The sequence below is a fragment of the Vanacampus margaritifer genome, chromosome 10 (genome assembly GCF_051991255.1).
Source record: "Vanacampus margaritifer isolate UIUO_Vmar chromosome 10, RoL_Vmar_1.0, whole genome shotgun sequence".
Taxonomy (NCBI): domain Eukaryota; kingdom Metazoa; phylum Chordata; class Actinopteri; order Syngnathiformes; family Syngnathidae; genus Vanacampus; species Vanacampus margaritifer.
Genome location: NC_135441.1, coordinates 11,331,234 through 11,357,409, shown reverse-complemented (window position 1 = coordinate 11,357,409; position 26,176 = coordinate 11,331,234). Strand labels below are relative to the sequence as shown.

Here is a 26,176-nt window from a genome sequence, read left to right as displayed (position 1 = left end):
TCTCCAGCTGCTGCAGACCCAAAGCTCGGGCAATAAGCGAAGATCGCGAGGACCAAGCAACAACAACAAAAAACATTTTTGGGGGGGAATCACCACCTCTGTTTATTCTTAGCGGAGAGCAACCCCGGCGGGACCACCGGCTCGGAAGCCCCCCCTCCACTCCCCTCTCTCTCCGCTAACGACGGCTCGCTTGTTGCACCGTGTGCACACGCAGGCTTTGCGGCTGCACACAGCTCGGAGCGCCAAGGTAAGAAGACGGCGCAATAGCGTGCCATTACTAATAACAAAGGCGTTACAGGCATGGGAGGGGGGCGCACACTGCACAGGGAGGTCGAGGACGAGTTCAAACTCTGCCAAACTTTGACCTGGATGTGTTTTCGTGTCGTCGTTCCCCCCCCGGTTTTTAATCTTCTACCCGGCGACGTCTCGCTGCTATCCCGCGGCATTGTGTGTAAAGAGGGGCTCACACGCGAGCAAGTTGGGATGACACGGCGTGTGTCTGCAAAGGCGAATACGTTGCGAGGTACGCGGTTAGGTTAGGATGGTGGGGGGGTTACCCAAACTACACGAGAAGTGATGCATTCAGGTGCCGAGCTTTATCACATCATGTGGACGAGCGATGCATTAATAACCCCGGCGATTAACATCAACCTCCCTTCCTGATGTATTTAATGACTTTAGCCAAAATGGGTACCCAGTTGCCCCCCTTCAGGTGAACTTAGACGGGACATCCTCGTTTGGTGAAGCCATGGCGGCCTAAAATAGTCTCACAAGAAGGGAAGGGAGGGGGGCACTTTGAAGGCGGGTGTCTTGTCCCTAAAACACACGTAGGCCCTTAGCGATAAACAAAATCAATGCTGAATTGCACTATTTTTTGATACTTCCGACCTCGTCATCCGATGGCGAGTCACAGGTCACCAAGCCTCGGAGTGGCCGCTCACTACCGGGGAAGTGTGCTGCCGCTTGTCCCGGTCGGTGGCAGCGGAGCTCTCGATGTGATGTGTTTGTGTGTGTATGTGTGTGTGTGGCACTCCCGACGCTTCCACCGAGCTCGCGGGCTCGAGTCGCTCGCCCCCTTTTTGTTGTTGTTTACAAATGTCCCTTCCTGTTTGTGTTTTTATCATAAAAGCGGGGGTTGCCATGTTCACATTGGGCAATCTGTCAGCGATGTGGCCGCCTGTGCGCAGCCATTACTGGGCGAATGACGAAGGGCATGTCGGAGAGGCTCCCACATGCCGATGTTCCACGCAGCCAAATAGTTTCAGCTCTGACCGCTGGGTTGAGCGTTGCCCCCCACCCGCCACCAACCGCTCCGTCTCGACGCCGGGCTGGATGCGAACACAAAACAAGCCCCCGAACACCTAGCAGCCTCTCGTGTTTGTGTTTGTCCAGTTCCTCACTAGCACAAGTGTTGAGAAAAGTAGGAAATGCCTTGAAAAAGCTGATCCAGCCTTTTGGTATAATAAGACAAGTGGCCTAATTACAGCAAGGGCTGCTTAACCACCGAGACAAAATGTGATTATGGAAGGAGATGAGTCCAAGATCATAATAGTAGTACTAATTATTGTTTTTTTTTGTTTGTTTTTTGAAAGACGTGCAACCTGCTAGTGCAACTTTTATTTCCAGGTGTATGTGCTATTAGAAGCAAATGAACTAGATTGAAAATGATGCCCTTTCAAAGATAATTTAATAACCTTTGATCATTAATAGAAGGGTCGCACACACAGTTCTGTGTTTCGAAGTTTGCATCGCCCATCTTGTGCTCAAGACCTGGTGTAACGTGTAAGTTTGAATTTAAAAAAGAAAATAGTTGAAAATATGCTAATCGACAAAAATGATAAATCCTCTTTTGCAGAATCTGCCGTTCAAGTGACTAGTAACCCCCCAATTTTTGTTTTCGGCCATATCCATACCCCAAAACACTTTCAATGTAATTTCAAACTCATCTTAGAACATTACCCTTGAAAACAAATGGATTGCAAATGATTTGCTTTTTAAAAAAAAAAAATGCACTGGAAGTTTGTACATGTGGTGAAGACACTCTCCTTGAGATGTTTCACGTCAACATATTTCCCAAACACCACACCTTTTAGATAGGGCATTGTAACATCTTATGGCATTTCAGTAAGAGCACAAAAAAATGCTAATTATGTCAGCAATTACTGTATATGGATGTCTTTTTTTTTATGGATAAATTGCCATGGCCATCATCATGGTAAGCACGTCCGTTCACACTTTTGAGGTTCAGGGTTTGAATCCATCTAGACTTTGTGGTGTGGAGTAGACCTTTATAACATTACTGCATTTTACTCAACAGTTGTTGACCCAATAAAAATGGACCAGGGCCTTATTTTGGGATCTGACCCTAAGTTTGGGGAGGGCTTTTTCAATCACAGTAAAAAGCAGCAATGTGTTGATTTCATTCTATTTATGAATGAAATTTGTACTAGACCGGTTGGGCCAGCATCTGTTCAGTTATGTGGTGGGCTGACACGGTGCCGTACTGGCCTAGGGTCATCGGGCCGCCATTTAAAGTTGGACCTTGCTAATAGATATAATACAAGAGCTATATCTGCCTTTAAAAATTAAAACAATGCATTTTGATTGACACTGAGTGAGATCTTCATTTAACAATATGTCATAGTTTGCAGTTGTGTAGAATTGGGCTGCGTCATAGATGTTTCTAATAAAAGGTACCGGTACTCGAAATACAAATCTGAAAGGGGAAGTCACACCAAAAATTTCCATTATAATTATGTTCTATGCAGACCCACTGGTCTAAACACAGTATTCTGATTAATATTGTGATTGCGGGATGTTAATTAATCAGCAAAATTCACCCAATTCTATCCATCTCAGGGAGGCAGCCATTTTGCCACTTGTGGTCAACTGAAAATGACATCACAGATGCTCAGAGCTCAGGTAAGGATCAATCATGGCTCACCTCTTTTTTAAATTTGGTCTGATGTTTGCAAGCTGAGCTGTGATTGGTTTACCTGATCTCTGAGCAACTGTGATATCATTTTCAATTGACAACATGTTTCAAAATGGCTGCCCCGTGAAGTAGATAAATTTAAAAAAAAAAGGGTGGATTTTGCTGCTTAATTCATATTTCACAAATGCAATATTAATCAGAATACCTTACCATGTTTGCACTAGTGGGGCTGCATAAAACATATTGTAATGAACATTTTTGGGTTGACTTAGGGCATATACTTGTATGTGACAATACTGTAAAATTCAAAACTACAAAATACAAACTAAAATACAATCCCATCTCTATTTTGACGTGACTAACAAACTCCCTTTTTGACTCATCATGATACCTCACAAACACTCAGCGGACTCATCTGGGAATTACCAAAATATCTGCAACGACACTACTGCAAATTACAACCACAATAATAAATTGTGCATATTGTTCAGTTATTTTACAGTCATCAACCCCTTTTAGCGTGGAAAATAGTATGTAGCCTAAATGGAATTGTGTGGCAATGACTGTTACTGTTATTTTCAGGCTTCTGGTTAGCAGGTGGAAAACTGTTCTATTCAAGAACATCTGCTTTGTGCAAATGAGTCTGACTGTACCTGTACATAAACTAACGTTAAAGAACACAGTATTTGTGACTTTGTTTCCAAAAGCTCTTTGAAAAGATATTGAGTGCTTAATGAGTAAAAAAAAAAAAAGAACTTTCATTTTCAGATGCCGAATAAATCCTAAAGCTAAAATCTGAACTGAAGTTTTGTGAATCACAGCTTTAAATTATGGGCAGGAACTGTGATGGACAGAAAATGTCCATGCATGTTCCATGTCCATGTTTGCTTGCTAGTAGACTTGCAAGCTTTCAATAAAAATAATCTAGTTGGAATTTGTTAGATTTATCCAACAATCACTTTGAGTTAAGTGCTTGGCCGCAGGGTGTAGAAAATGGATGGATGCTTGTGTTAGAAGAGTCTTTTAGATCAGGGCTTCTAGGATTTTGGCGCCCGGAACCAAAACAAGTCCCAAATAGTGGACATGTTTTAGTATTCATTGTCAAGCTGGCGCATGCATTCTTAATCATGTTGTCATGCATCGTAAACTTGCATGTTAATACATGGTATAATGTTGTTGTTGTTTTTTAAATCTGTCCATCCATCTCATACACTGCTGGAGTCACACCTGAGCTGCATGTCGTCTATCCCACCTGACTTTGGAAGAGAGCTGGTTTACACCCTGGACTGGTTGCCAGTCAATCACAGAGCATTAATAGACAAACATTGACACATACCCACACTTATGAACAAGTTAGTTAGAACTTAAAATGCATGTTTTGGGATGTGAGTTGTTGTAACACTTGGAGAAAATTCAGCACAAGCACAGGATAAATGATGCAAACTCCACAGAGGAAGGCAAGATTCAAACCCACAACGTCAGAGCTGTGCGGCATGTGCAAAGCAGATCACCATGCATGCTGTTATTCTGCGGCACCAAATTTCAGATTATGATCCACAGCTGAAAAGGTTTTATAACCACAGCTGTAAATAAACAAAATAACTATCACAGGTGAACCCAGTTTGATTTAAGTGAGTTTACAGCGGTGACTTCAAATCGCAATTTACGTGTCATTAGATTGGAAGATCTCCGTGAAAACGCGCATGTGCTCTTTTCCTCTTCTCAACACACTTGCTTCCTCATCTTCATCAACGAACTCAAACCTCTCCCACACTTTATTTCCTCGTTTCACTACATTCCCCTTTGGCTTCCTGTTAAGACTCTTGGCTTTAAAGTAACAGTTCATGACTTGGTGACCTGTTCACGTAAAGGCATTTTTTTTTTCAGTTTAAGTTGCACCACCAACACCACGGCCGTTCCGCTGTGGTCGCGATCCCCCCTCGTGCCTCCTGAAGCGGGCGGCTGTGACGCCGCGACGCATGCTGGTACCTGTAGTCCTCATCCCTCCCTGCTTCTCCAACGTCTAATCCTGGGCGTGGATACTCGTGCACTACATTTCCCATAGGCTCCCCCCCTCTCTCGCTCGCTTTCTCGCTCCCATCAGACTGGAGATACGGAACGGACAGTCTTGACGACCCCCCTCCCCTCCTCCCTCCCTCCCTAACAACCCCCCTCCCCGGACTTTGAGAAGCGAAAACCGTCGAGGTTAGTGAAGAGCCGCGGACCGCCAGAGGCCGGAGAGGCAGCCGCGGAACGGAGCCGTCCGCCGTGCGACGTTCACGCACCATCCGGGTGAGCGGGCTGCTCGTGTCATTGGACATCTTTTATGTGGCGACTCGGAAGGGGAGAGAGGGAAAATAAGGTGGAGGGGGTGGTGTGTGTGTGCGTGTGTGTGTGGTGGGGGGGCAGTGGTGGTGGTGGTAGCAGGCGGTTTCGTGGGGTCGGGGTCCGCGTACGGAAGCCTCGCAAGTGGCGAGAGAGGACGGGACACCCGCCGTTGCTCCCGACGCTCCGTGCTAGGTCGGCTGAGGATAAATAACAGCAGCCCGGCTCTGCGTGCGAACCGGCGGGGGAACCTCGGTCGCCGCTGCCCGGCCGCGGAGTTGTCGGGCTTCGTCTTCTCCTGCTTTCTCCGTGACAGCGGTGACCGCTCCGGAACACAAGCTTGCGCATTAACTTGTGTCGCCCACCACCCCCCGTGTCTGAATCTATCCTTTATCCCCCCTCCTGGCTTTGATATTGATTCTGTGCAGACAGGCGTTTGAGGTATTGAAGAGTTTTTGTTGTTGCTTTCGTTAATGTGATATCGAGATAGCTGTTTTGGAGGAAGGGGGGGGGGGGGCGTACGTACCCCCCTTTGCTACCACCACCACTGTGTCGTTACCGTCCTCGTCATCAGACTTGTGACTGATGTTCGCAGCATTAGGAGGTTCCGACTGCACTTGCCCGGGCTCTCGTCATTCGTGCTGGACAGTGAGCCGAAAGTAGGCTGCGAAGCTGCGCGCTGCATTCACAATAAACTGCACCGTTCAGCGTGTGCATGTGTTGGCCCACATAGAGAGACATGGACAACGAAGCTATGAATGCACCGGCCAGTGGAGATGGTGTCTTGTGATTTGTTTTTCTTTGTTATTGAGCCACCTCGAGGTGATGTATTTATCCTCCTTAGCCCCGAAAAAAAAATTCTGCCTCGTCGCATTTTAGTCTACAGTTGAACTGCTCTCTGAACTCACGTGTGCTTGCTTCACTTGCTTGTGGTGCTCTTTTCTTCCCCACGCTGTCTTCTAATACTGTGTTTGTTGATTTTGTTTTGTTTTATTCATTTTTTCCTTTCGGACACATTATTACAGGTTACATCGATCACATCATATCATTTGCAACATTGACATCCGAAAGAAGGGGTGACGTGTAGAAGCCAAGGTTTATTTTTCAACATTTTGAGCCAAGGCACACATTTTACATTCGATCAAATCTTATAACACACCACCAATGAAAAATGTTACAAAAAGTTGACAAATGGTTTATTATGTGCCTTGTGCTATCTAGCCAGGGGCTTTCCCAGTGCAAATTGAGGCAGAGGCTGTACCATTGTGGTCATTAGCATGGCTCAAACACTTTCAGTGAAGAATTGTGTGTGCTTGTTTGCACATGCGTACTTGATTGTTCTTTAACCTATTGCTTTTCTTGAAGAACTCGTTTCCACCTTGCTTTACAAAATATTCATATTACGAGACTTCTCTGAAAAGGCAAAAACATAAGGGTATACAGTACAACGTTAGTCAGATGACAGTTTTCATTCATTCACCTTCAGAGCTAGGGTTGACCCTGAATTAGGCACAGGTAACCATCTCCAAACTTTAATATGCAGAAAAAAAAAAATTTTGTTCGCTATATGTTGCTGAAGTAGACAGTTGAACAGCAATACGTTATTTATAGTAACACAGCTGCACACCTGATGATCCAACCGTGCGGGACACCGGTTGGAAATCACAGTTCTAATGTGCTTGCTTGAAATTTGCAATCATGCTTAACATTGTAACAATTTGCATAAATCTGCTCACTTTACATACAAGGATTCATCAGTGCAGAGAACCTTGAGGCTATCTGTTTGTCAGCATCTTATAGGGCACTGAAACAGAGACTAGTTCTTAAAGTGGACAGGCAAAGCCATCCAACCCTGCCCTGCTTTGGAATCATTGTGTGGATGAGGACAAAAAAAGAGTCCTTTATAAGTCTGCAGTAACATATACATATAACGACATACATTTTGAAACCTGCAATCTCGATTTACACAGGGATTCTCTTTTTGTGTATAGCAAATATATATATATATACTAAACAACAGGATAAAGGTACATGGAAATATCTCCCTGCTGTCAGGAAATTGAATCATGTTTGGCCTCAGAGGCAAGCTAGTCGAAAGGAAGTTTTCCTATTCTGAATCAAACGTTTCTTTGCAGTATACAGTGTGGTAATGAATTGATTTTCTCTTTGCAGCCTATATATTGGATTTAAAGAAAAACTCTCATCAGACTGACTCAGCTACCCTTTGAGGCATGTTGTGTTAAAGAAACACCTATGCAGGTATGCATTGTTTTTATTACGGTTGGATTAGTGTATGGGGGTAGCTTATTAAAAATGGCTGCTTGATCTCCATTCTTTATTACCTAGGTGGATTCTTCACTAATGAATGTAGGGGATGGAGGCACGGTGAGCAGAGAAATCAGTGCTCCAAATAAAGCGTCCATGAGCATGGTGGGAAATCCTCCCCAAACGCTGCCCCTTGAGTTTCGAGGCGATGTTACCCTCGGTCAGCAAAACAAGACCACTCCGACAACAGACTGTAAGACAGCGAGAGCCTGCCCGGACACCAGTAATTACAACCACAGCCCGGAGCTTTCTCCACCCCGGCAGCTCAACAATGAACCAATGTCAAGCTCAGCCCCCGCCGGCGCTGAGAAGAGGACAGACAAAAGAGCGGTAGAGGCCGCTAAAATCAAGGCCGACGGTGCGGGGGCCTTACCCGCTCCTCAGCGGTCGAGTGGCATAAAAGTCAGCCGGGAGGATTCGGCCAATCCCGGTCACAGCAAGAAATCACATACGCAAACGCCATCTGCTCCACCTGGTTTCCAGTGTTCCTTGTTCAAACCAGCCCAGCCAGTTGCCTTCCTGCCTTCCACCGATTTCTCCTCCCCACTTTGTAAAATCACTCTCCCACCAGCATTGGGGCAGATCGCGGCTTTGAGAGAAGCCACTGCCAGCCAGTTTCCAAAAGACGTTCAACCTCAAACCTCAGGTGTAGCAGGGACGCCCCTCATGCGTACCTACCACTATCCTTTCTCCATGGGCCGGATTCCGGCTTCCGAGAAAAAAGCCTCTAAACTTAAAGCCAACCATTCGTCCAGCAAGAACGCCAAATCTGTCGGTGAGCATAAGTCGCTGGCCTCAGTGGTGGCTTCGCCGGCTATTGCCCTCCCGCTGCAACACCCGTCATTGAACTCCACAGCACCCACCCACTACACATTGTCGCCCACTGCCGCCATTTGTTGCGGCTCTGCACTAGCCACCATCGCCTCTCAGAGTAGACTTCTTAACCACGTGGAAAAGAGCCTCAGCTTAGACAAGATCGCCATGAGCGCTCTGAAAACAGAAGAGCATAGAGTAGCGTCCTCGCTGGAACCAAGGGATGTTCCCCTGGACTTGTCCGCTAAATCAAAACGTCCAAAATGCACAAATGACCCTCCAGGTTTGACGAAGGAGCCCCAAAAGAGCGAGTCAAATAAAACAGACTTTCTCAACTCAAAAAAGACTCATTCTACAACGTATGGCGCAGCTGGCCAATTCCCCATTTTACCCAATACACACAGAAATGGATCGCATCAAAAGCAATCGATCCGGTCACAGAATCACCAGGCCTCTGAACTTAAACCGGCATGGAGCAAGGGACCTTCACAAGAGCCCATTAAAAATATCCCTGGAACATACGTAGGTGTAGCTAGTCCCATACTGGCCTCTACGCTTCGAGGTAAAGATGGCAAAGGGACTTTTGCAGATGAGTTCCAGAATTTTGCTAAGCAGGAGTTTATATCAATAATCGACCAGGGAGAACAAGCGACCTCGGGAGGAAAAAGGCCCCCGTCACTGAAGCGTGCCCAGAGTGTCAAGCACGTCAAAAACTCGAGCACAGCCATCACCAAAAACTGTCCTGCTAAAGGGGCCCTCATGAAGGCCCTGTCAAGCACCACCAACACGCAGCTCAAGCCTGGCAAAGCAGCGGGTCCGTACTCCGCTTGGCAACAATCCTCTCATTCTCCACACCAAGCATCCTCGGCTCAGAGGAAAATCTCACCAGATTCTCCAACACCCAAAGGAAATGCGGAAAGTTCCAAATTTCAGAGTCCATCCATACCTGCGGAAGATTCGTGGGAGAAACCGTCTCCGTTCTCTAACCTGGCGTCCATCGTGAAGCAGCAAGACTTTGAAACAAGCGACACGCACCCTGTGTCAAGAAAAGACAATGTTCTGACTCTTCTCAAAGACACCCCACTCAAGCAAGCCTCTCCATATGAACCCTCAGCATACTGGTCCACGGAAAAGTGGCCTGGAGTCTTGTCTCAAGGGGGGTTGACTCCATCCAGAAAAAGGCCGGAAAGGTTGAAATCCACAGAGACCTCGGAGAATAACGCAGAGATGCGCAGCCATCAGGGAGAACACAAGCATGGTTTCTCGAAGCCTTTTGGACAGTCGCATAGCCTCAGAAGCAACACATCAACAAATGGAAACAGGCTGGAGAGTAAACTGGCCGAGGTATTGGAGGGGGAGGTGCTGAAAAAAGACAGCAAAGAGTCAGACGGTCCCCCAGATGAAAATCTGGGAGGTTTAGTTGCATCTATTCTGTCGGGCCGGTCTCCGGGTCGAGGTGACGAGAAGAAAACAAACGGAACCAAAGAGGAGTCGCCAACCAAAGCTGTTAAAAAGAAGAAAGTTAGTCCTAAGAAGACCTCAAAGGAAAAGTCAATGGCGGAGTCGGCAAGAAAGACGGCAAGAGATAAAGACAAAGATATGACACCAACTTCCCAAAAGAAGGTAAAGTTTCTTTATGTTTGGATTTGTTAACATTACATCACGCTACTCAGAAAAAAAAAGTAGATGATATTCTGCTTTCGGGTGAACTTTTATTATGAACCTAAAATGCACCATAACCTTTGACCAATTGTTTCAATACTTTTTGCACAACTTGCTGTTCTCTCACAAGGATTTGGACGGCAAAAATCACAACAGGTGTTAGATCGATGAATTGACCAATACATATCCTGGTTTAATTAGAATTGGTGTTACAAAATCTTTGATGTCCTGAAACAAAGATGACACCTAAGAACTGATCAACAGTACATTGCTACAGTTGAATAGGGATGCACCGAAATTTCGGTAACCCCAAATTTACGGTTTCTGTTCAAAAGACTTTTGTTTCAAAACCGCACGGCCGAAACAGGATATTGTGATGACGCGAGCAAAATCCTTTTAAGCGCAAGCGCTTTGCTGGCTAGCCAGTGCGCAGCATGCTGCTAGCCCAATGAGGGGAGGTGGTGGTGGGGAAACAAGCCCAAAATTCCCCAAATTATGTATTTTTCTATGCTTCTGCCAACTTTGAAATAAATTGGTTGACTTACTTTTTTTTTTTTTGGCTCAGCTTGCCACGTCCCTTGTGACGTTCCTCTCACCCGCTGTCATGGCTCATATTTTCCGTCACTTCCAACACTAATTTCATGAATTTCATCAACTACAAATTCCTTCTAACTGCAATGTGTTTGTTCCTTACTATGCATATTAACAACATATGGAGTGTATGTTTATTTGCGACTTTTATTAAAAGATGTACAGTGCTCCCCCCAATACTTGTGGTTTGGCACCCGGGGATTCACCTTTTTATAGATATGCTTTTCAATATTGTAAAAATATGTTTTCCCCCTTTTTTGAGTGGAGCCAACCCCTGAAGTTAAGCGATGTTTTTTTTTTTTTGGGGGGGGGGGGGGGTGGGGGGTTATTTGAGTTAAAAAGTAAATAAGAGAATATATTTTTTCACATGCATGTAAGTATATGTGGGTCCACTGTACAGCAATAATAGTCATTATGTAGTCTTATTAGATATATTTTGCTACATTTATACAGTATTACTATACAGTACATTATTTTGAACATTATATTACTTTACTGAAAGGAGGGCTTCAGATTATTTTCTGTCAAAAATGTCAATTAGATATTTGTTGTAATTTTCAAATGATGGTGATTTTTGTTATCGCAAGATTTGCCTCTTTTTTCCCCCCCACATAATGACTGTAATTAAAAGGATCTTTAAAAGATTAATGTCAATGCTGGTCTTATCTTTGAAACTTTACACACACACTTAGACAAATGTAGCAAAATGCAAAAAATGACCCATCTGAGGATTTTTTTATTTGTATTTGTTTGTTGTTGTTTTTTTTAGGTTTTTAAGGTATTATCATTTCTTTCAGTGTTGTGGTTTTCAGATCTTGTTTTCTCATATCGTTTCAGCGAATAATTTTAATTTCAGTGCATCTCTATTAGTGAGGCTTCATACATGATTTTCTCAGAGTGAAGTGGTCATCGAATTTAGGGTGTCATGAATAGGTTGCAACAGAGAGATACCAAGAGTCACAGAAAGGCATAGAATTAGACACCCCTTGGAAATTTTCCGGAAATAAACACTTGTTATGAATTTTGTCTATTGTTAAAAAAAAAAAAAGGGACTGTCACCGAAGCATTCAACATTTGGAGATGGGCATTCAAAAGTTCAAGGTCAAATTAAGTTAACCTGTAATGGTAATGGTGCATTTTAGGTTTATCCTGAAGTTTTACCCAAAAGCCGAACCCCTAACCTTTGTGGGGGTAGTATATGTTTGTGCTAGAATTTATGAAGTTGTCATTTGCATCCCCAATAACATTCATGCCGTCCTCCGTCTTCAGCAGATGAAACAAAAAACATCAGAATTGGAGCAACGACTTTCCTCGCAGAGTAGAGAGCAGACTTGGAAAGACGAAGAACCCCTCAACAAAACCGGTATCGTCTTTGTTCCTTAAAATGTCAGATTTCATTACGCTTTTGTTTGTGTAGCCTTTCATTGAGCCGTTTACTCTTACTCTTCAGGTCGATACACACAAATTGTGAATGCTTCCGATGTGTCACCTGCACCTGTATGCGGGAGAGTAACAGTCAAATGCGATTTAATCAGTTACAGATGGTAGCAGCAGTCCCGAGGGTGAAGAGACTCGTGCCTTGAAGTCCGCTGCGGCCAGTAAGGAGGCCGCCGTTAAAGAGGCCTCGTTCCCGAGGTTGAGGAGAGGACGGCGGCGTGCAGACGAGGCCAGGCTGGACCTCTGGGGCTTCGCGACGCCTTCCCCACCTCCGCCGCCACCACCCCCCGAAAGGGCCCCTTCACCCTCACCCCCGCGGACGCCGGCCCGCCGTCCGAGAGGGAGGCCCCGCTCCAACCGGCTGAAGGAGCGGGACGTCCGGGACAAGAGCAAGGCGGTCGACGCGGAGGACGACGCCCCGGCGCATAAAAGGAGGCGGCACTGCCGTAACAGAAAGTACCAGACGGGGGAGTACATCACTGAGAAGGACAAACTGGAAGAAGGAGACCACCTTGATGAGTCAGACAGTGGAATCACAGCGGGTATGTTCATTGTTTACTTTGAGAGGAGAATGCTTGTTACCGCCACCGCCACCACTTCAATCCATAGGGTCATTCTGTGTAAAATCAACCTTGATTTTTTTTCTCCTTTCTCCCGTGGGCATACTTTTGTACTCAAGGTCCACATTTGATTTTTTTAAATGGACAGCTGGATCAGATCATTCATAGTTGAGGTAAAAGGGGAACAAAAATAAAAATGTATATGTAAAATATTTTATATTGATTATAAAATCATTTATGCTAATTTTGAAATTTTATATATCACACATAAGGATTAACAGTGTTAATTTCATTGTAATAAATGTGGACGGCATGTAATTTTTTTTAAATGCATATTTTATTTTATTATTTGGAATAGCTCCAATACCACATTACAGTATGTAGATAATGAATAAATACAATTTACCTAACCAATTTTAAGGGGGAAAAATGGCTAAATTGATGCAACAAAAGGTTAACAAAATAATTAATACTTTTTTGTATATTAAATTTTTTTTTATCATAATTTTGCAAGAAATTACAAAATATAATACAATAATGTAAAATGTATTGTGCAAATTATAATTATTAGTAATAAAATAATACATGTTTATTTGTTATCATATAATTTTAATAAATGTGACTACATTAACTAAAAAAAGGCTAAAAACTTGGAAGATTATTGTTATTATTAAAATAAGTAATGCACACTTGTGGTTATTTAATTTAAAGAAAGGTAAGTAAAAAAAGATCAAAAAGTGTGGTTGGTGGTTTTTCTAGATGCCCTCCCCCCCAATAAATAAATAAGTAAAGGTGTCTATTCTATAATGACGTAATATTACAATAATAGTTATATTTTTTAAATGTATTTGTTAAAATTAGTTTCTTTTTGTTGTTAAATTTAGCTTTAATATTTAATATTATGACTTTATTTTTAAAAGAGTACAAATTTTTATACCAACAAAATTTGTTCTTGTAAAGCAGCTTTTTTTTCTCTTAAAATTATTATTATTTTTGAGTTTGTTATAGTTGCATTCCAACCAGGCAACTTTTTAATTCCCTTGGCATTTAGGGGTATACATGGTAATAGAGATGGGTACCTTTCACATTTGAACCGGTACTACTCCAATACTCGCTACCTGGGAATCGATACCGGTACCCAACGGTACCAATTTTCTGTACTTTTGCCCTCTCTCTCTCTTTTAAACATTTATTTATTTATTAAATTGTATGTATTAATTTATGGAGTGATAGCAAATGTTCATCATTGTTTATTTAATAGTAAAATATTTTTTTAAATCAATTTAACAATTAACTTTCAATATGTAAAACTTGAAAAATAAAAAATAAAATACAATTTCATTCAAATGAGCCAGAGATACTTCAGTAATTGTAAAAATAAAGGTTTAACGTTTTACAATTACTGAAGTATAATTAATAAACATAAGTTAATATTACAAAACTACTTCCAAACCCGGAAATGTAGGTGTCCCCGCGCCGTTCGCGGCCAGACCAGGACTAGGTTGCGTGGACGCTGTGGGGCAGAGAGGGCTCCCGCGAGCCCCAACCGCACCCTCGGCCTCACTCTTTGTACGTGAATCCTGTGCGATTGGGTGACGTCAGTTTGCTGGTGCATGTTGCATTCAAGTGCGCCATGGAAAATCGTCAACTCTTCCACTCCCGCAGTCACAACTTTGAAAGACGCGCTTCAGAACCGAAACTGCTCGAAAGTAAAATCGGTCCATACCACAAAAAGTACCCATCCCTACATGGTAGTGATGTTTAAATGGCATTATGATTTTGAGGGGTCCTTGGAAAATTTCTCCCTTCTAAGTAGCCCGGTTTTTAAATGGAAACAAAATTTAACCAATCCAAAGTAACAAAGTACAACAAATCCTCTCAAATGTTCGTTAACATTTCAACTTTTTATTCCCAATAAATACATTTGTTCTTGTAAAGATTAGGACCTTTTTTTACCCATTTTTTTTTGCTCATAACATTAAAACTTTTTTTTCTAAAAAATTTCGCAATTGGATATTGTAACACTATGATTTTATTTATTTATTTCAAAAATAGGCAACTTTTTAATTCCTATGGCATTTAGATTAGTATTACAATTACAAGGGGAGCCTAGGAAATATTTATTTTCTGTAAGTTGTCCCAGGAGCCATTTTTTCCCCCCAAATGGTAACAAAACTCAACCTGATCATTGCAGATTTACAGAAATCTCAGTGTTCAAGTCCTGCTGTTTCCAGTCCGGAGGCGCCACCACGAAAACCTTCCTTCACACGCTCGGGCTCGGCCCGCTACCAGGCTAGCGACATATCACCTGAGTCCAACGACAAGCCTTCCGGGAAGAGGAAGTTCAAAAGCAAACACTTATGTGACAGTGATGAGCAAAAGGTGAGCTGCTTTGATTCTATTTTCGATTAGACCTCTGAAATCGAGTGCTGATGTTGCGTTCAGGTGCCTTAAAAAAAATACAAAAATAGCAGCTCAGTACACCAGTGGTTTGCATGTTTGCCTCGCAGTACAGGTGCTTAATGTATGTTTTGTTTTTTGTGATAGCAGTAGTGTGACTCCCAACTACAAGAAACAATGACTGTGTTTTAACATACTTTAAAGATGATTTAAAAAAAGAAAGAAAAAAAGATGATTTTGATTCTGATTATGATGTACACCTCAAAGTCAGATGTGTTCAAATCATAGTGCAAGGTAACTTAAAACCTTCCCTTGTGTGTCAATTTTACATTCAACCTATTTTACACAAGTCAATTTATGGTACATTCCATGTAATGTTTAAGGTTCTTCTGTATTTTTAAATGCAGCTTTTTGATGAATACAGTGTATATAAGCCAATTATCAATAAGCCAACAGTGCCCCCTGTGGCTCAATTTTTGTCTTTTTTTCCCTTTCTAAATCCTCCTGTTCCTTTGTTTGGGGTTCACCTATTGATGGAGATCACAATGCATTCCATTTGACTTGAGTCATCACTCTCCTCTATTCGCGTTTGTTTTAGACCAAGACCAAGCGCGGCAGCTTGGGTAAGCGCGGCGTCCCTGCGGCTCTGGATGAGGACGCAACCACGGAGAGCAGCAGCCCCCCGGCCCTCGCCAAGAGCGTGCCATCGTCTCCGTCCGGCAAAAGGAGCTTGTCAGGGAAACACAGCAGCCCGGAGTCACCCCCCAAGCGACCGATCCCACCCGAGGTGCGGCGGCTGATTGTCAATAAAAACGCCGGAGAGACGTTGCTGCAACGCGCCGCTCGTTTGGGCTATCAGGTAAAAAAAAAAAAAAAAATACATTCTATTTAATATTCACCTCCGCAGGAATTTGACCTTTTTTGGTGGGGGTTGTTTTATCAGGAAGTGGTGCAGTACTGTCTTGAAAAGGACATCAGGGAGGTGAATCGGCGTGACAACGCGGGCTACACGGCCCTCCACGAGGCGTCCTCTCGTGGCTGGACTCAAATTGTCCAGATGTTGCTCAAACACGGCGCCGACGTTAACTGCAGTGCTCAGGATGGAACGCGGTAAATAAATAGGCTTATGTGCTTGCTATTACTATCAATTAGCCCGTCAATGAAAATCACATTTACTGTCCTTCTCCAACTCAATGTTCACAAATTGATGTTAACGTGAGACTGATTAGTTAGTATACTTCTTATATTGTATAAATTTTAGTTTGTTATCGTCCCCCACAGGCCGCTTCACGACGCGGTGGCTAGCGACAACCTTCCCATTGTGTGGTTGCTCCTCAACCACGGCGCAGACCCGACTCTGGCCACCTACTCGGGCCACACGCCGGTCAAACTGGCGCACAGCACCACCATGAAGATCTTCCTCACAGGTAGCGCTACCAGCTTTCTACTTCACCGTGATGACGCTTTCGTTTTCATGAGCTTTTTCGAGGTGGTGCAAATGTTGGGGATGTAACAGTGATCGCAATATCGGGATCTTAAAATTGTCACAATATTGTCGTCGTCGTCGTCATGCGACGATATTTAAAGCACCACATCGCCATCGAAAAACGTTACTTTTCACCTGCTTCAGCCAAACACGGCTTTATGAACTGCATAGACTATGATACTTTACGCTGCTGAGCCAATAGTAACATACGCTGTGCATTGTTTACAAAGTAATTCAAGGCGGCGACCATACTAGCATAGGGGCATGGATATAGCAGAAAACTCAGAGGTGGATATATAACGTATTATGAGCTTTTTTGAATATTGCCAACACCACTACAATATTGTGATAATTATCATATTGTGAGGTCCATATCGTGATAATATCGCATTGAGACATTTGGATATCGTTACATCCCTAGTAAATGTGGCAGAAGCTAATGGAAGGCTGTTAAAATGTTGGTCAATTATATATTTGCTCTAAAATCAGACGTTAATGTCACTTCATCACACCTATATATATATATATGTATATGTTGTTGTTGTTTTTTGCTATATACCCACTGAAATTATTTATTTTCTGCTGCATCATTTCATAAATTACATCATAATTAGTCCTTTCAGATGCATTTTGATTTTTGATTTTTTTTTGGAAATGTCCCAATTGCTGCTAGGGGTGGATAATAAATCAAATTAATTTGATGAATTAATTATTTTAAAAATGGAATCATTGAATATGAGCTAAATCGTGAAATCGAAGTGCATATGAATAAATGCAGTATTTTCTTCTTCTGGATTATTAAAAATCTGTTGTTCTTAAAAGGATACTTGACTCATTGAGCCATTTTCAACAGTAAAAAGATAATATTTTGTCTATAATTAATGTGATAAGTTCATTACTTTTTCATGAACAATTAATAACTTTAAAAGCTAATCTTGCCACTTGCTGTCGGCGGACATCACCCATGCTCAGGAAACTGGTAACAACCAATCATGGCTCAGTTTGCAGACCAAACCCAGAAAACAGGTGAGCCGTGATTGGTCGTTTCCTATTTCCTCAGCACAGATGATTTCATCTTCTGTCGACAGCAAGTGGAAAAAATTGTTTTTAAAGGTATTAGTTGTACATGAAAAATAATGAAGTTATCAAATTAATTCTGGACAAATTATTACATTTTTACTGCTGAAAATGATTTAATGAGCCAATTATCACTTTACGTTCTGTTCTGTTCTGTTCTATCCTTTATTGCGAGTTGTAATTTTGCACAAGTGGCAGAATGCTGGATGGGTGGTTTACAAGACGTCTTTACAATAGTTCCTAACTATTTAATTGTGGCATTTAAGCAAGTTGTGCATAAGTATGAATATTTTTTTGAACAAGCTATGAATGTTAAGTTTACATTTAAACTGATTTAAAATCGGTAAACATTATTGTTGTCTGAACACAGTTTGCACAAGATTTATTTTTGAATAAATTAAACCTTTAAATAAATGTTTATTAATAAGATTAAAATCGATTTAAATCATAATCGAAATCCAAACCGAATGACTAGAAGAAAAAAAATCTTTTTTTGTATGACATCACTGTTCCCACCGTTGTTCTTCCAGAATATTTCACTGACCTGGAGGGGCGCGGTGAGCAGGATCCCACCTTGCACTGGGACTTCTACAGCAGCTCCTTGTTCGGTAAGTTCAGTTACCAATGTTGGCAAACAGGAAAATGCGCCTGTCTGGTGGCTAGAAAAAGAGACAGGAGAGGCTCCTTCAACCTCAGAGGGAGAGGAAGACGCGTTGAGGCCTGCTGGATTAGCAGTAGGAAACACGTGCGGGGAATGTTGAAACAATTCAAATGTTTAGTTTGAACATTAACACTGCTCTTAAATATAGGGCAATAAAACAACCAGCGTCATTTCCATCCATTTTCCAAACCACATATTCCTCACAAGGTTCGCGGGGGTGCATTCAATTAAAATGTATTCTACTTAAAAGTTGTATCTAAATGATAAAAAAGGGTTCTTAAAGATTAAATGCAAATATATTGAACTGAAAAAGTTCAATACAATCGAACTTTACTTGGCTGCAATTCTATTGTGTACCACTCGAGAAAGCCCACATACCACTAGAGACATAGAGTTTGGCCAACTCTGTTTCAGAGCTACTACACTGTGATTGGTCAACTGCTGGTCACATGACATATGGACGCCATGTTGCTACCCTGCTGCTGGGATTTGGTAGTGTTTTGCAATAGGTGTTTTCCACTTTCATGTTCGAATCATGCCTTGTTGCTCAGCATGACGTTGCTCACAACGAGCAGGCAGTGGTATTATGATGCATCGGTTCACTGGAGACCCGACGGGGAGGAAATTGTGGGAAGTGAAAGTCAAATGAGAGGACTCCAAAGAAAATAACACTTCATTGTTGTGCAAAGTAAAGTAAAACAACACAAATTGAAGTAGGTGGGACTGCACAATGCAGCCTCCGACCTTTTATCAAGAGTTTTTATTGAAAATAAAAATATAATTGGTTTTCATTATAAGCCTGTACAAAGTGAATGGACTTAAAGTTATCGATTTTAACTCTTGATAAAGCAGGGCCCATAATATGGATTATGAGTTATAAATATTGCACATGCACAATTGAAAGAAAATATGACACTTGGTTGTCAATTACACTGAAATCACATATAAATTTAAGACCATATATTCATTATGACAAACAAATGACAGAGGAACCTGTTATAATGCATTCATCGGTACCGTGAAATTTTTTTTTAATCAAGTATTTTGCTTGTTATATCAGGAACCAAAGATACTAAATAAAGCAAATACATGTATTAAGATCTCTTATTTGAATGTGTTATATATGAACATTTCCAGCATTCACAACATTGGAAATCAAAATCCATGTACAGGTAAAAAAATATATATATAAAAATACCATATACTGTACAGTACTAGTAATAGCATGTATCATACATGCTTGTCAAATGCATCAAAGGTAAAAAAAAATACAACAAGCGGAAAATATGAAATAAACTGTGCACCTAGTTTGTGTAAGAAAGTAATTTTGCATGCAAAATGATAGGCGTGCTCATGCGCTACACGCTTGAGCGCACGCGCCCTACCTTGTGGCCGAGGGTAACAACATGGCGTCCGTGTTTTCAGTTGGCCAAACTCTCTCTATATACGGCTCTGACTAGTAGTAGGCGTACGTGTAATATAATACACTCCGAAATGTCTGCACTAAAGCATTTGATTGTCTGAAGCAAGAAATTATCAACTCAAATAGCTGTAATGTATCGTCTAAATGATTGAATTTCGGGCAGTTCCATTGTGGGTTTTTTTTTTTTGTGGGGGGGGGGGGGGGTAGTGACCAGGTTAATTCAAAAAAACAATTTCGTTAACAAAATAAAATAAAAAAGAAAATGCATTTAAAAAACTAAAACTAACTGAAACTACATTTTATGTTTACAAAACTAACTGAAACTAACTATAATTATTGCAAAAATGTCCTTTGTTTTAGTCTTTGGTAATAAATTTAATGCATGAGCTTTTGGGGATGATTTTAAATGTGATTTTAAGTTTAACAGGAATAAGGACATTTGAAATTGTGTCACACAAACGTGACGTCATCTCGCAGCAGCCAATAGAAAATCACCTTCAGATTGCGTTGCTCTCATGTTGTTTTTAAAATATTGCGCACAAGTAATACACTTTTTAAAAAACAAACAAAACTAAAACTAATACTTAAACTAACTAAAACTAAGCATTTATGAAATAAGTAATAAAAACTAACAGAACCACCTTGAAAACTAATTAAAACTAAATTTAAAAACCAAATCTCAAAATGAAATAAAAACAAACTAAAATGAAAAATTCCAAAACTCTAATAACCCCGACAGTGACTCGAATGTATCTTGATATTTCTCACCCACGCAGAGACGGGCGAGGAGCCCTGCTGGGACTTCCTGCTGTCGGAGAAGAGCCAGGAGTCTGCGGAGGGCGAGAACGCGAATGTCGACGGGGAATCCAACAAAGACAGTCTGGTGTTCGAGTTCTCCTCCGAGCCCCTTTTGCCCTGCTACCACGTGCAGGTGTCTGTAACGCAGGGGTGAGTTAACGCCGTGTCGCAATGTGTTCTTTAATGACGGTCTTCGAAATGTACGACTTTGTTTACATTTGGTGTGATTTTGATTTGAGAGGGCGGCTTTGTCTCAGGCCTTCATCCCGCCAATTGGAAGTACCGATTTCATTACTATGAGGGCTGTGCACAAATCAGTGTTGACCGGCATTGAGTCGCAAATTGACTATCCCAAATAAATTTGAATTTTCCCATTTGAATGAGAATTTCCAGTCAGGTTTGAAATTTTTTCCCTAACATACCTTCATCATGGAATTTGTTCTGATTTTGAAGTCATTTCTCCATCATTTGTTATCTTTTTTTTAAAAAAAAGCTTGCCATGTGTCTTTGCTGTCGTCCCTGCAGTTTTTGCAACTGGTTCCTGCTGTCGGACGTGCTGAAGCGTCTGAAGGTGTCTGCGCGGACCTTCCGTGCCCACCACCCTCACTTGGAGGTGGCCAGCCTGTCTCGCGCCGAGCTCGACCGACAGGTTCTCGTCAGTCAGGTTGGCTCGCCTCTGGATTACCCCAGCACGGACAAAGAAGAGGATGAGGAGGAGGTGGAAGATGGCGAGGAGGAGGGGCTGGTGGATTTGGTGCGGTGCGTTCCAGAGCTTCAGAGACTGCTGGGCTCCTCCATTCACATCCTACACGATGATGATGATGATGATGATGAAGAGGAGGAGGAGGAGAAGCCGCGAGGTCGGTAGCCCCCTCCCCTCGTACGATGAACATCTCCGTCCGAGTGCTCACTTTTCAGGTTCCTAACTTAACTTGAAGCTTACGAGAAGACGGCGGTCCTCAGAGATGAGATAGTAGTCAAACATTGGACCCACCCCCTTTCCCCAAACGCCTTTACTCCACCCTCCTCTTCCTCATCATGTTTGATGGATGGACCTCAGAGATGCAACGACACAGCCCCCAGACCTTCCCTCGCTGAATCACTTTTTTTTTTCTTTTTTTTTTGTGGACTTTTCAGGAGCGGACACGTGCAGCCGTGTTCTTTGCATCTGTCGACACCTCGTTTTGTCGTGCTTTATTTAATATTCCTTAATATATTTGACCTCTTGTGTATGTATGAAAAGTTGCTTTGTATGGTCGGTGCTTCACGTACTTATTAGGGATCCCTTTACTCCCCCCCCCCCCCCCGACCCTGGTTTGAGAACAGTATTTGAGCAAGCGAAAGTACAGTTTTATTGTACTGGTGCTATAGTTTTTTTTTTGTGTGTGTTGACAATCAATGACATTTTGGGTTGGAATCACAAACTTAATAAAAAAAAAAAGACGAAAGAACATATTTAACAGAAAGATGGAGTTGAGCTGAACAGGGGGATATAAGCAAGTGTGCTGCAAGAGACTTTTATTTGATTCTTTTTATAAGAAATCAAAAATAAAGCATGATTGTTAATCATACATTTTTTTATTATTAGGATTTGTTTAGCAGCTTGGCTGACAAAACATTCAAACTGATTAAAAAAAAAGAACAACAACTGTATAAATGATTTGGAGGGACTGCATGGTGTGCTAGTAGTTAGCAAAACTGCCTCACGGTTCGAATCTTGTTGTTTGCATGGTCTCCCCGGGCTGATATGGGTTTTCTCCGTGTTCTCGGACTTCCTCCCACGTTCCATAACAGCATGCATTCAGTTTGTGAATGCTTGTTTGTTTATATGTACCTTACGATTGACTGGCGACCAGTCCGGGGTCTACCACACCTCTCGCCAAACGTCAGTTGGACTACTCTAGCACACCCACCACCCTCAGTATAAGCACTATAACAAAATGGAAAGTGGAAAAAAATAGGAGGAAAAACATTACGAAACTATTAATTAATATGACTTACAAGCATTAATTGTTAGATTATTTTATTTATTCATGTTTTTTTATAGCATTCCTTGTACAGGATGAAATAATGATTGTAGTCTAGATTTATTAGGAAAAAATATATTCGAATAATCCTAAATTACTAGAGACTACGTAGTCTTAAAATGGGGGACCTGGAAAACAAATTGTGTTTTGGTTCATTTGTCCACTAGAGGGCGCAAGTGGCCAAGCTTTATCCATCAGTTTCCCTTCGTGTGTCTGAAATCCCTTCGTGTGTCTGAAATGCATTTCTAGCCACTAAATACTTCACAGTGGTTACTATGGCCACTTTATAATTACATTTACGCACATGGATAATCAAAGAGTAGCGTGACGACATCCTCGAAACGCAGAGAAATGTACATTCTTGTTACATGAAAAAAAAAAAAAAGATGGTTGCACGCAGGCTGTAGGTTGCATCATGTGAGATGTTGCAAATTCACGTTTTCTTGCCTGAGGAGCAGCTGAGCCAGAAGAGGTTGAACCACACTGATGAAATACATCACATGGATTGCCCTCGCTTCAACTTTTCTAATGTTGAAAAATCATGTCAAGAGGTATTGATTGATCAGTTTGCCAACACAATTTGACAACTGTTTTTAATGTTACAAAAACAAAGTGCCTTTCAAGAAATATCAGTTTAGCAGCAGTTTGACGCCAAGCTTTGGAAGTGAGATGTCATGTTTTAGTGTATTATATTTATACATGCCAGACATACCAGCAGCTGACTTGAGGTCTTGAATTTTTTTATGTTGAAGAATGATATAAAGGAAGGTTACAAGATGCAATGACCACTTGGAAAGCACAGTTTGACAGCTAGGTGGGAAAATGTGATGCTGAGATATTAATAGTGTACTGCACAGGTGGCACATATATAGGTCCCATGAACCTCTTTAAATGGGAAAAAAAAGATGACATTGGAAGGGTATTTAAAAATGATTTGATACAGTGAAATGAAAAGTATGTTTTAAAAAATAAAATCACTACAATAAAATGTTTTATGCAGCCGCACTAGATTATAACTGCTTTTGCGGAAAATAAATCAAGCAGAAAAACCCACCTGTTTTTAATCCATCTCAGGGGCGGCCATTTTGCAACTTGCTGTCGACGGAAAATGACATCACAGTTGCTCAGATCTCAGGTAACGACCAATCGTGCTCAGCTTGTGAACGTCACATGCTCAAACTCAAAGACGAGCCGTGATTGGTCGGTATCTGAGCAACTGTGATGTCATTTTCAGTTGACAAGTGGCAAAATGGCCGCCCTTCTTAAGATGGATAAACACGGGCAGATTTTGCTTTCACAATATATCAAAAAGATGTGTTTAGATTTCAATGTAATAGCAAAATGTTCATTTTGAAAGGAAAACTGACGTTTTCAAACATATCTACTGAACCTGATGATAAGTTTTGCAGCACTATTTAGCTAGTCGGTGTCAATGTGTAATGGTGAGATATTTCTGAGTATTGACACAGGCGCGACATACCCATCGCGTCCTCACCGGGCCCCATGTAAAGATGCATTGGAGCACATGTAAACGCATGGACTTCCTCCCCCACCTCTCCCCTTACACAAAAGGTTACTGGAGTTCAGACACGTATTTATCTTCCAGCATTGATAACATGCTGCCAGATTTGACCTTTTTTGTGTTTGTGTACACTGAACTGCCTTTTTTTCTTAAGTTCAAAAGATCAACTGTGTGAACTCGTGCGTGTAATTTAAATGGAAGCGTTGCAGCAGGGATCGATTGAAATTAGATTAGACTTTTGTTTAGAATTTAATCGTCTCAGGACACGATTTGGACACCCTCGCACCCGTCCTGTAAATAAAGGCCCGATTACATCATACGAGGTCCGCGCCTCCTCATCACCGAGCCCCCGCCGGGCCCGCCTGCTCATTGGCGGCCTTCCGTGTGCCGGCCTGCTGCCTGATTGGCTAAAAAGGAGGGCAAGTCTGCACAAGACCTACTGACAGACTGACAGGCACAGGACAGGGAAGCCGCCCTGTTGTTATGGCTCCCTCCTTCTACGGGCATTCAAAGGGGTGTCAAAAGGTTGAGCATACTGTACATGCGAAGAGAAAAGTTTTTTTCTTAACTTTCTTAACTTTAGATAAGAGCACTGTATGGTATATAGAATGAGTATTTTTTTCATCAAAAAGAGGCGCTAAAGTTTACTGTCACACTAAATATAATAATATGTAAGGTCTCTCGTGAAAAAGAGGTTTTTAATCTAAATAGGACCAAGCTGGTTAAATAAAGGTTCAATGACAAAATAAAACAAATAGAATCCCACATTGTATTTGAAACAACCACATTGCTCAGCCTTTAGCCTGCTAGCTTTAGGCTGATGCTAACTTAGGCAATGATTAGCATCTACGTGGCTGCATTATAGGCTAACACTTTAAGTAATGGATATTTGAACACAAACCATGCAGTAACACATGTAGACAAACAAGAGAACAGCACTGACAGTAATTACTCTATTCTTTAATCAAAGAACGACAACGTGAATCACACTTTTTAACATGGCATCTTTAACGAGAGGAAGCCATTTTCAATACTTGATATTAATAAAAATAATAATTTAAAAAACAATAATAACATCCACACGTGTGGACTGACCAATAGTATACATTTTTAAAAACATGTAGAATTTACCAAATGGTGACTTAAGAGGTTTTGGCCTGACGCCAACGATTTCATACAGTGCAATTTTCTCATTAAAAACCACACACAAAACATTTTTTTTTTTGTTTATTGGGGAGGCCGTAACAAATTAATAGCATTTCCATTCACTTCAATGGGGAAAGATGATTTGCGATACAAATGTTTTTGAGTTATGAGCCTAGTCAAGGAGCTAATTGAACTCATATCTCAAGGCACCGCAGTACACATTATTTTAGTGGTGACCAGGGTTATTATAGTTTTGGAATGTTTAATTTTAGTTAGTTTTTATTTCGTTTTGAGTTTTAAATTTAATTAGTTTTAATTAGTTTTCAACGTGGTTCTGTTAGTTTTTATTAGTTTTAGTTGTTTCATAAATGCTTAGTTTTAGTTTAGTTTTAGTTAGTTTCAGTTTTAGTTTTAGTTTTAAAAAAAAGTATTACTTGTGTGCAATATTTTAAAAAACATCATGAGAGCAACGTCATCTGAAGTTGCTTTTCTATTGGCTGCTGCTAGATGACGTCACTTTTGTGTGACACAATTTCAAATGTCCTTATTCCTGTTAATATCAAAATAAATCTACTTAAAATCACATTTAAAATCATCCCCAAAAGCTCATGCATTAAATTTATTACAAAAGACTAAAACGAAGGACGTTTTTGCTAGAATTATAGTTAACTTTAGTTAGTTTTGTAAACATAAAATGTAGTTTGTTAGTTTTCGTTTTTTTTAAAAGCATTTTCGATTTTATTTTGTTAACGAAATAGTTTTTTCGAATTTTAGTTTTAGTTTTTTTAGGTTTTTTTAGTTAACTAAATTAACCTTTGTGGTGACTCACTGCTCTGTGTTAAATATAAAGTACTGTATAAGTTGAAAGAAATCAGTATCCATTGTGATATACTAGTGCGCAGAACAAAATAATTTGGCAGAGTGCTGTCTTAAATAGTGTGTGTGTGTGTGTGTGTGTGTGTGTGTGTGCGTTTGTTAATGTGGTTTA

General features: G+C 41.3%; 1 protein-coding gene across 3 annotated transcripts; it reads left to right on the top strand.

Annotated features, from left to right (window-relative positions):
* On the top strand, positions 1–22,064 carry bcorl1 (BCL6 corepressor-like 1). 3 transcript variants are annotated; one of them, XM_077578732.1, is made up of 12 exons: positions 1–247; positions 7,433–7,519; positions 7,607–10,021; positions 11,921–12,014; positions 12,187–12,630; positions 14,843–15,030; positions 15,647–15,907; positions 15,992–16,158; positions 16,330–16,475; positions 18,142–18,219; positions 20,472–20,643; positions 21,019–22,064. In XM_077578732.1, the coding sequence occupies exons 2-12, from the start codon at positions 7,514–7,516 to the stop codon at positions 21,359–21,361; spliced, it is 4,314 nt and encodes a 1,437-aa protein (XP_077434858.1). In that variant the 5' UTR covers positions 1–247; positions 7,433–7,513; the 3' UTR covers positions 21,362–22,064. The 3 variants fall into 3 exon arrangements, with proteins under 3 accessions (XP_077434858.1, XP_077434859.1, XP_077434857.1); XM_077578733.1 differs by lacking the exon at positions 1–247 and adding an exon at positions 5,082–5,227 and having other exon boundaries at positions 11,924–12,014; XM_077578731.1 differs by lacking the exon at positions 1–247 and adding an exon at positions 5,082–5,227.
* The last annotated feature ends 4,112 nt before the right edge of the window (positions 22,065–26,176 follow it).

Bases quoted from the DNA above. Each gene is read 5' to 3' on its own strand.
- bcorl1 (XM_077578732.1), top strand. The intron at 10,022-11,920 runs GTAAAGTTTCTT...CTCCGTCTTCAG, and splicing joins CACCAACTTCCCAAAAGAAG to CAGATGAAACAAAAAACATC. The intron at 12,631-14,842 runs GTATGTTCATTG...TGATCATTGCAG, and splicing joins AGACAGTGGAATCACAGCGG to ATTTACAGAAATCTCAGTGT.